General features: G+C 39.4%; 2 protein-coding genes across 7 annotated transcripts; one reads left to right on the top strand and one right to left on the bottom strand.

Moving 5' to 3' along the window:
• The first annotated feature begins 106 nt into the window (after positions 1-106).
• Positions 107-4,526, top strand: Rnft2 (ring finger protein, transmembrane 2). 4 transcript variants are annotated; one of them, XM_071702676.1, is made up of 5 exons: positions 107-382; positions 1,739-1,994; positions 2,076-2,762; positions 2,858-3,073; positions 3,160-4,526. In XM_071702676.1, exons 2-5 carry the CDS (start codon positions 1,746-1,748, stop codon positions 3,391-3,393), a joined length of 1,386 nt encoding a protein of 461 aa, XP_071558777.1. In that variant the 5' UTR covers positions 107-382; positions 1,739-1,745; the 3' UTR covers positions 3,394-4,526. The 4 variants fall into 4 exon arrangements, with proteins under 4 accessions (XP_071558777.1, XP_071558781.1, XP_071558779.1 ...); XM_071702680.1 differs by lacking the exon at positions 107-382 and adding an exon at positions 433-655; XM_071702678.1 differs by lacking the exon at positions 107-382 and adding an exon at positions 692-1,008.
• On the bottom strand, positions 4,473-9,682 carry LOC139770610 (mediator of RNA polymerase II transcription subunit 25). Of its 3 annotated transcripts, none has more exons than XM_071702669.1 (16): positions 9,521-9,682; positions 9,073-9,198; positions 8,877-8,922; positions 8,668-8,795; positions 8,314-8,533; positions 7,613-8,216; positions 7,205-7,515; positions 6,703-6,918; positions 6,261-6,439; positions 6,022-6,184; positions 5,732-5,920; positions 5,479-5,667; positions 5,209-5,394; positions 5,073-5,132; positions 4,881-4,997; positions 4,473-4,774 (listed from the first exon to the last, which is right to left on the bottom strand). In XM_071702669.1, the coding sequence occupies exons 2-16, from the start codon at positions 9,192-9,194 to the stop codon at positions 4,625-4,627; spliced, it is 2,880 nt and encodes a 959-aa protein (XP_071558770.1). In that variant the 5' UTR covers positions 9,195-9,198; positions 9,521-9,682; the 3' UTR covers positions 4,473-4,624. The 3 variants fall into 3 exon arrangements, with proteins under 3 accessions (XP_071558770.1, XP_071558769.1, XP_071558771.1); XM_071702668.1 differs by having other exon boundaries at positions 9,437-9,660; XM_071702670.1 differs by lacking the exon at positions 6,703-6,918 and having other exon boundaries at positions 9,437-9,659.
• Positions 9,683-9,742: the final 60 nt, after the last annotated feature.

Raw genomic sequence — 9,742 nt, 5'->3', positions numbered from 1 at the left:
ACAATATTGCGAAATGCGTCTCGCGAGCATTCGCGAAAACGCGCGGCGGACCGTTCGGGATACCGCTTTCAGTACGCGTGCCCGAGCGAGGTCCAATCGACATCGTACAGATAATCGCGTGAATGGCGTGATGCGACGACGTGTACTCACAGTACTCAACACTTCGTAGTATTATTATGACGGACGGGCGGCTGCCGAAAGGCCCGAAAGTGAGCGCTCGCTGCGAGAAAGAAATGTGAAGGTCTCGCGCGCGACGCGACCTCGCGACCCGGATTCTCGTGGGATTTCAGTATTTCACGGACGCGGGACTCTAGAGCGAAGAAATGAGCATCTCTCGACGATCGTAGCGGGATCTGCGTGATTACGATCTCTCGCTAAAGGTGTAAGTACCTCTACGTCTCGGAAAACCGTTGAAGACAGTTGAAGACAAACGGTGCCCTCGTCGACATTCGATTTCCTACTGTTGACGTTTTTTCTTTTTTTTTTTTATGTGTATTACGACCATACGACATTTATTCGTTATATTTTACCGGAGTACGTACAAGTGACGTGTTTAAAATGCGGTGATATTTATTCAAATGTTCGATTCGGGGTTACTTCGCTCGGATATCTTGACGAAATCGGCACTCGACGGGTTTTTAGCGCAAAAGCGAAGGTTTGAAAGTGAAGATTATTGTTGTGAAAAATGTTAAGATGCTGGAGATGACACGTCTGAAGGTTAGAAAATCTGTCGTACCGACAAAACGCACGAGTGTGCGTCATAACAGAGATATAACGCGAGGAGAGAAATGGAGCCAGTTATTATGAGGCTTCAAAGGAAGACTTGTTAAAATTTAATTCTACTTGCCAGCTTTACGAAACGGAAAAGGAGATTCTTGAAACAGCTGATCATGGAATTTATTACTGTACGGTGTACATATTGAAAGACTCGCCTCAGAATCTATGAAGAAGACAAAAGAAGACGAAGAGGATTGAAGTCAATAATCGATTTAGATCGTCGAAGGACATGTGAGGATCTTTACGAGCAACTTGCTTGCGATATCAGAAATCCGCTGTCTATGATGTTTGCTTGATCAACGCTCATAAATTGTGACACGTTGTCATAGACAGAGAATAAGAATCTACAATTGAAATACAAATAATTATAACGTATACGATGTATATTATAATTAGTAATAATTATAACTTTTATGATCTCGCTGTTCGCGGAGGAGAGACACGTGGAAAGTTCAGAACGAAGCTTCACCCGCTGCTTTCCGCGCTCAGCGTGATCATAAATCATTTATTAATTATATTCAAGGTTTCATGTTTTGCGCAATCACTTCTTCTATCACGTGCTCATATGCGCGTCGAATATTTCGTCGATACGACAGATTTCTTAACCTTCTCGAATGCGTCATCTTTATAGCGGTTTTGATTAATGGCGATTAATGGATTTTACGGTGCCGAGCAATTATTTTTCGAGCCTCTTCGTTCTCATACAGGAAGGACATCGAACGAATGCGATTTCGTCAGAAACGAAGTCGTGTCTAAATATCTGCTAACACACATGTATCTGTTCCGATAATTTACTTATGAAATAAACACATTACGTAACATTCTATGTCGCTCTGTTTACTTTAATATCGTTAAGAGCATCTTGCGTTAGATCGCACGTTAGAATGATGTAATAAGGGGATTTGACGGGCTATTGACCGCCGTGATATCCACAAATTGACAAAAATGTTTGTATTTGCAGATAAAATATGGCTGAGAATAGGCCGATAGAAGAGACAGCGAACGGACATTGTGACTCGAGGATGCCACACATACTGACGTCAGATGAAAATAGACAAATTCAAGAATCGCCAAGCGGTACCCGGTACACCCTGGCCAGTATAAACCCCGGGACGGCGTTTAATTTTGGTGTTAGAACGGCGGAACGCTCTAGATTATTTGCGGGTAATATCTCCTCCACCATTCAAGGGATTCGTCCTCTTATACAACAGGCAGCGGTATGTACCATCAAGAGAGTCGTCGCGTTGCCGATGTTTGATGGCGGCACGTTAAGCTAATTGCTCTTTCTGTCGTAACAGCCCAACATAACGTTGACGTCGCTCCTGGCCATTCACGGACTCCGGAATCAAGTCCATCCAGTCACGTTACCGAGCGACAGCTATGTGATCAATCTAGAAGAGCCCGTAACGAATGGCCCCAGTTCTCACGATGAACCCGCGCGCAACCATCATCATCATCATCATCACATAGCGTCGACAATGCCGAACAGCTTATCGAGTAACGCGCATGAGGCTGCGAACGAAGTTGCCGAAAACCACAATAATGCCTCAGAAAATACTGCTAACGGCAACGTCCAGATAGGCCCGGAGGCTCGGGCGATGCTGAAGCACCTTCAAAAATACGTTCCCTTTGTCACTATTCTTCTCGCCAAGAGTCTCTACGATCACAGGGCCGGGATACTCACGTTCATTGTACTGCTCGTCACGTTTATTCACGCTAACAATGACCTCAAGCGCGAGATTGCCAAGCAGCACAATCGGAGTTGGTCGTTGCTCATGCTGATTCTGTGCTACATCACCGCCTGTATCGTGTTCGTCGTTTACACATTTAATTTCTACACTCTCGCTCCTTACGCCGAACCGCTCACAATCTGGGACTTGCTTTGCTACGTCACGGTGATGGACTTCTTCCTTAAACTCATCACCATCATCTGCAAAGTTCTCTTGACTTGCCTGCCGGTGCGATTACTGGCTTTCCAGAATCGGGTAAGTACTAATTTCTTCATTCGCTATTTCAACTTGTCGAACAGGGTACAGTACAGGTGACAGGTATAATCGGATTAAAATTAATTAAATTTCAGGGAAAATATTATCTCATGGTAGAAGCGATGTCGCAACTTTATCGATGCGTCGCGCCTATTCAGCCGTGGTTGTATTACCTGCTCGAAACGTATCAAGGTCCAGAGAAGATTGTGGGAATTTTCTTCTCGATAATGTATACAATGAGCAAGGGTAGCGATCTACTATCGCGTCTTAAATTGCTCCGCACCGCTGGGTGGAAACTGTTCCAAAACGTGGTACGCACAATTCTCATGATACAAATGTTTTTAAAATTGTCATATTGTAATATAATCGTGCTGTAATAATGCCTTTTTTCTAATAGAGCCTTGGAGTGTCTCCGTCGAAGGAACAGCTGACTGCATCCGGCGGTATATGTGCCATTTGCCATGAAGAATATACCACACCGGTTAGACTTCATTGTAAACATATTTTCTGTGAAACATGCGTCTCGACGTGGCTCGACAGAGAGCGTTCGTGTCCCCTGTGTCGCGCGTCCATCACGGATGATCCGATTTATCGGGACGGCCATACGACACACTACATTCAATTGTATTGATTCCGTCAATTATTATCTCTTTAGAGATAATTTTTTGTACAGTTTTTTATTACTATGTGAAAATGTAAGAGCTTCTGTTAACGGCAAATGTTTTCCATCATTACGGTATTTTCCATTATTTATCGTAATCGAATATCTTCAAATTTTTATATTCTTTGGGTTATTTTAGACAAAACTTCAATAACAAATAATATCTTTTAGTAAAACCAAATGCATTGACAAGATGCTTACATTGAAGAATTGTACGTTTAGATATGTAAAATATGTTGTATATAAATGGTCATATTTAGGAATTTTATAGCGTTAAATTGAAGGACTCATGATAATAAGGGTCAAGAACTGAGAAAACATGGATTCCTTCATAAGAATAAAATCGTCTTTTACGGGTAATTTAAGAAGCATTTAAATAGGTTACCTCAGATAAATTAAAATTTAGACCTATTCAGTTATTCTTTAATCTTGATCAATTAATTTTCTCGGATTTCTATTTTGCATATATGTATATTATATTTTGTTACTGCATATATGTATATTTTTATTTTAATATTATTATTAAATAATATAATAAAACATATAATATTGAACATATTATTATTATTTGTTAAAAATTGCGATTTCAAAGCGTGTAGTTTGTGGCTCATATAATTTTTCATAAGATTGTTTAGAATTTTTCTAGAATTTTCATTTTATGTTACTAAATTTTGCTAAAAAACCGTATTAATAATTTCTTTGTCGTGTGATTTAATTTTCAGTTCTAAATCATACCGAGTAACAAGCAGATCTTCTTAAATAGCAATGTGATTAAGCAAAAGATTCTAAAAATTTATAACGAATTAAAAGAAAACGAAGAATCTTCCATTAACCCGGAGTTTATCGCTAATATAGGTTGACTTGAGTTAAAAAGCGTTTCTCATCACATAACAATTTAGGGAGGAAATGCATCAGCTCATACTAATGTTGCCATAAAGTACTCAGAATTTCAACAAAGTATTGAAAAGGGCGGATATACACCTTTTAATTTAATTACGTAATAATACTTTATATTATTACGTATCGTACGCATTTCGTGCATGTATTGCTCCGTATGTACAAGTATTATTTATTCTCACAAATATACAAAATTAAAATCGTCATGCTCTCGTGTATTTCCTTCTACACATCGTTGTATACATGCATACGCGTATGTGTGTGAATAAAGTAAACTTAAAAAGAAAACGCTTATTTACGTCTTTTAACCGAGGAAGTCATAATTCGATACATCCTCAAATTGCTGATTTTGTGCATTACCAGGTGCCATTGGTCTCGTTGCTATCTGCCCTCTCGGTCCTACCATTTGCTGTTGCACTCCGAATACTTGCCGAACGCTGTACTGTGGTTGCGGCTGTAAAAACATTAATTGCAATTTGTATTGCAAACGCTTGTTCTACATATCTAAGAATTAATATAAATAAAGCTTAGTTTTTTTAAGTTTTGGGGCAGGTTCTCACCTGTTGTAATAAATGTCTGAGACCAAGATTATTGGAAACTGGACGCATCAATCTTTGAGAGCCCGCCTGTTGGTTAGCCATAGCGGCCTGATTGAGGCCTCTCTGTGCCTGTTGTGCCTGTACATATGTGAAAACAATTATTCATATACCTCTCTCGTACATCAAAAAAACATATTTATCAAGATCATTAACCTCAAGTTGTTGCTTGTACTGCATTTCTTGCTGTTGTGCCACTTCTAGATTTTGTTGAATCTGAAAAAAAATATCGCAACCCCCGTAAGAATTTCTAAACTTTTGAAAGTTATTTCTATTGAAAACATATATTTACATTCACTTCCAATTGAGATTTATACTGCGCCTCTTGTTGTTGTGCAGCTTCTAACGTTTGTCTCAGATGTTGGATCTTTAACAAATTTTGATGCCTGGCGATCTCTAGATCGTCAAACTGAGGTCGTTGTTGACCGATCATACCTCCAGCACCAGCGTTTGCTTGCGGACCGCTAATTCCGCTATTCTATAATGTATAAAGCGTTTGCTAAATATCTAACCAATATATACATTATTCTATTTCATCGAAATGCCACCATATTTGTATTACCTGCATATTCATTTGGGTCTGTGGGCCGCTGGTCGAAGTTAAAGTTTGCGGAGGAGCGGTGGACACAACATTCTGTGTTATTTGGCCACCTCCCATCGCCATAGTATTCGTTTGGGACATAAGAATACCCCCCTGTGTACCTGTCGTAGGCATCGGTGCGGGAATCGTATTGCCCGGTCCAGGATTAGCCTAACAAAGTCATACAGTTACTCTCTGATCTCTTTATCAATTCATATATAACTTATTTACTTACTTGTCTTACAGACGCGTTTTGAGAAGTTTTCTGCTGTTGTATAACTTTGCGAAGGCGATCTACAAAAGCTGTTTGATCGTTTGGGATAAAACCTAGATATGTTTTCTTGTCCGTAGTATATAAAAGTATAAGTACTTTTATTTCACAAGCTGGACTTGATGCCGCAGAAGTGAAGTGAACACAACCTGCCTGAATTATATTATATTTTAAGTATCATTGTAGACATGTCACAGGTATTTATATTATTCACAGCATTCATTCTCTGCAAACAAAATAATAAATACACTTACAAATCCAGCAGTCATCATTTTCGTTAAAGATTCCAATGCTTCGCACGGCGTTGGGTGAAATACAACGGATTTAGAATTCTTCAGATAGGTACCACCAATACTCCCTATCAATTGTTTCGGCATCAGTTGCATTATAAGTTTTGGCGGCCACGTATCTGCTTTCCTGAAAAGCAAAACGTCGTGTAAAATAAAATAAAAACACGGAAAGATTAAGTCGACAGTGAGAAACGGTAATTCACAATTCTGGATCTCCGTCTTTCGCATTAGCCGAGACCTGACATGGAACGTGTCTCGTTTGCTTTTGGGCATCTGTGGGATTTTTGGCCTTCTCGATCCATTCCACGATACCTTGCCAGATGTTCTGGCGCTCGCGTTGCACGAGTTGTTGACTTTGTACAGTACCAGTAGGTACGTTGCCCTAAAAAGTTACAATGGAACTAATATTATTATTTATTTCGCGTAACCCTTGCCTTATGACTTAGAATAGCTTCCAATTTACAGTTTACCAAAATATAAACTATAAATTATATATTTACGAGGGTCATTTGAAAAGTTTGATTCACTAAATCGACCATTTCGTCAGTTGTAGCGGTTTCCCTTATAGAAATTCAATACTGTATTAAAAACAGTACTTTTAATACTCAAAATAAGTAATTAATCACTAGCCAAATAATCACTTACAGTATTAAATTTCTGTAAGGGTTTCGGGCGCCCGGAACGTTCCTCGTCTAAAATGCTCGTACGACCACGTTTGTACTCGGCCACCCAATGTTTGACCGTTGTAAATGAAGGGGAGGCTTCACCGTATACAGAGTCTAACTCATCTTTTATTTCCTGAGTGTTTTCCCGTTTCAAATGTAGGAATTTTATCACTGCGCGATACTCAGTTTTCTCCATCTGTTGACAGACAATGTCAGCTACAACTTTGGAAGAGTGCCATAGACAAAGTAATGATCAGAATGACTTGAAATTTTTACGGTTTACATATGTCAAGGCAATCTATCGGAACGGCGAAAGAAATTTTTTTCTACAATTACTTTATGTCGATGAGGCCGGAAACTTTTCAAATGACCATCGTATATCTCATTCTAATATTACTCTATATCACACTCTATATTGCAATGCTTTTTATTTTTTTGTTTGTAAAATTTTGTATAAATATAATAATATGGAATTTGATTACTTGTGCTTGAGAATGCGTGATTGATACTGAAACTGGTGCTTGCTGCGAAGCTGTAACAGTCTGTGGTACTTGAGTAGGTACAGACTGGCTGATACACGACGCGGCAAGTTGAGATCCCGGTTGGCTGTGAGATGGTTGAGCAGCCATAGACATAGTAGCTTGCTGAACATTTTGCTGCTGTTGCTGCTGCTGCTGCTGCTGCTGCTGTTGTTGCTGCTGCAACTGCATCGTCAAGCGCAGTTGTTGCTGTTGCTGCGTGAGTTGCTGCTGCTGTTGCTGCTGATTAGCTGCCATAACGTTATTGCCAGCTACTGTAAAGTGAACATTACAGAATTTATATGTCTAAGTATTATTAAAAAAAAAATTATAAAGATACAAAAGATAAGATGCAAACGTCCATGCTCTTACCATCTAACCGTTGACTAAACGCAGCTACATTGAGTCCTAACGACGAAGGCGGTTGTGTCAGTTGTGCTATTAGCGCACTGCTTTGCGTATTTGCAGGCGCGGTCGCACCCGGTGCTATGAACGGCCGCATCCATCTGGGCCTCGTAGCTATGTTTACTCCTCCTGGGTGATAATTTGGTGGTGCGGCTATCTGAGGATTGTAAGGCGGCCGCGTGGCGTTTATCGGTGCCGCCATGGACGGCGTTACGGTCTGATGCACAGAATTAAGATTCTGAGGGGGGGCTTGGTTTCTGAAAGGAGGACCCTGCTGCTGATTCGGCGGGGCGATACTCTGCTGCACTTGATTAGTGTTCGGACTGTCGTTGCTTTGCAGCGGACTCAGGGGTATTTGTGCCGCGGTAGCCGCGGTATTGTGAACGTTACCACCCATTTGGGGACTGACAGGTCGCTCCTTTAAGTTGTAATTTCGCAAAAGGACCAAATGCCGTGGATCCTTGGCATAATTCTTCGTTTGCGAGGACTGTAAATCACCGCCAGCTTTCTCAAATAGTTTATACAATGCCGGAATTTTCCTTGGTGATAATATAGAGATGTTAATACTCCTCTAAAAAATTACACACATATATGGCCACATTATATATGTATGTATATAATGTACTCCTTATTAAGTATTTACAATTTGTAATTCTTATGTCACTCACCTCTTGATAAACGGCAGCTAATTGTTCGATGGTATGACCAGCGAACTTGTAAGTTTCTTGAATCATAGTTTGGTACGGGGGCGAGTTACATATCAAAATACAATGTTTCTGCGAAGCTGTATTTGGCTCTCGTCTCAGCTGTAAGTCTTCAAAACACTGTAATCCTGTTGCAAGACCTTCGCCTATGTTTGCAAATGACTCCCCCTTTCCGCCAACCATTCTAGTAGACAAAACATTATTATTGACAAAATAAATCAATTAATAAAAAGGATATCCAATTTCAAAAATGAGAATTAATTTATCTATACATAAAAGGTTGATTTGATATGAAAGATAATTAAATCTTTTACTCACTCAAGCTTGTCTAGAACCATCAGTAGCTTGTGAGGATTCGAATAAGGTCCAAGAGTCTCTGTGCATGGAGATGGTAAGCAATCAGCGGCATGGTAAACAACTATTCCGTACAACGTTGTGCTATTTTGCTGTAAATTCCAATTGCAGTAAAATAAATTGTAACTTAATCAATTCCTATACAAGTAAGATTAAGAAATATATTTGCATACCTCGGAAACATATTCCCTGTCTTCTATGCCACCTTGACTGAAATATCTGCAAGAAAACATGAAAATAGAACAATAAAAAAATCCTTCTTTTTGACCTAATATAAGAAGTTAATACAATTAACATTTGTAATAAATAGTAAACTTAATGTTTGCAACATGTAAATGTATATTGTGTTATGTCCAATTTAAAACTTACTCCAATGTAGGAATAACGTAATTTGTTTTAAGATCATTGAGGTACGCGCCGTTGACGGCTGTTCCCTCGATGACAAATATAACATCAGCTTGTATTCCATGCTCAGTTGGTCCTGCCACCATTGTCCTACAACCCAAGATCTTGTATATTACTTAAATACTCCTTTACTAGAAAAAAAATATGTGTGTGTGTGTGTGTGTGACATTTTTTGTTTTCAAAGGCCTCCATTATTCAGCTCTGACAAAAATAAAAAATGAGAGACTCGATCTTGCAATTTGACATCGTCGGATTATAAAATTACATTTCAATAAGATGAATAAACTTGATATAAAGTTAATGACATATTGAAATATTTCAAGCTAACCTAGACACGCTTCCTAAACTCATAGAACCCAAAATTACGTTTTTTAAGAGACGAATTTCTCTCTCTTCTTACAAACCTACGTACAATTAAAGTGTACAAGTTCAGAAAATACGCTTGTCTGCCAGTGCGTGTGTAAAAATGTGAATCATAAGAGCAAGTTTTGTTTTCCTTCTTCCACTGACAGAACCTGCGCTCACAACTAAAACGCGTCAAGCTCGTAAGCGGAAAGCGGACTGCGCGTCGGTGATCGTGAAGATTGCGAATCCGGGATTGGAACTCGACCAATCGCGTACACTTACATCTTAA

The sequence above is a fragment of the Temnothorax nylanderi genome, unplaced genomic scaffold (genome assembly GCF_030848795.1).
Source record: "Temnothorax nylanderi isolate EJ_2023f unplaced genomic scaffold, tnyl_v1.0 TNYL_tig0031_pilon, whole genome shotgun sequence".
Classification (NCBI taxonomy): Eukaryota; Metazoa; Arthropoda; class Insecta; order Hymenoptera; family Formicidae; genus Temnothorax; species Temnothorax nylanderi.
This window is presented reverse-complemented; position numbering and strand designations above follow the sequence as displayed.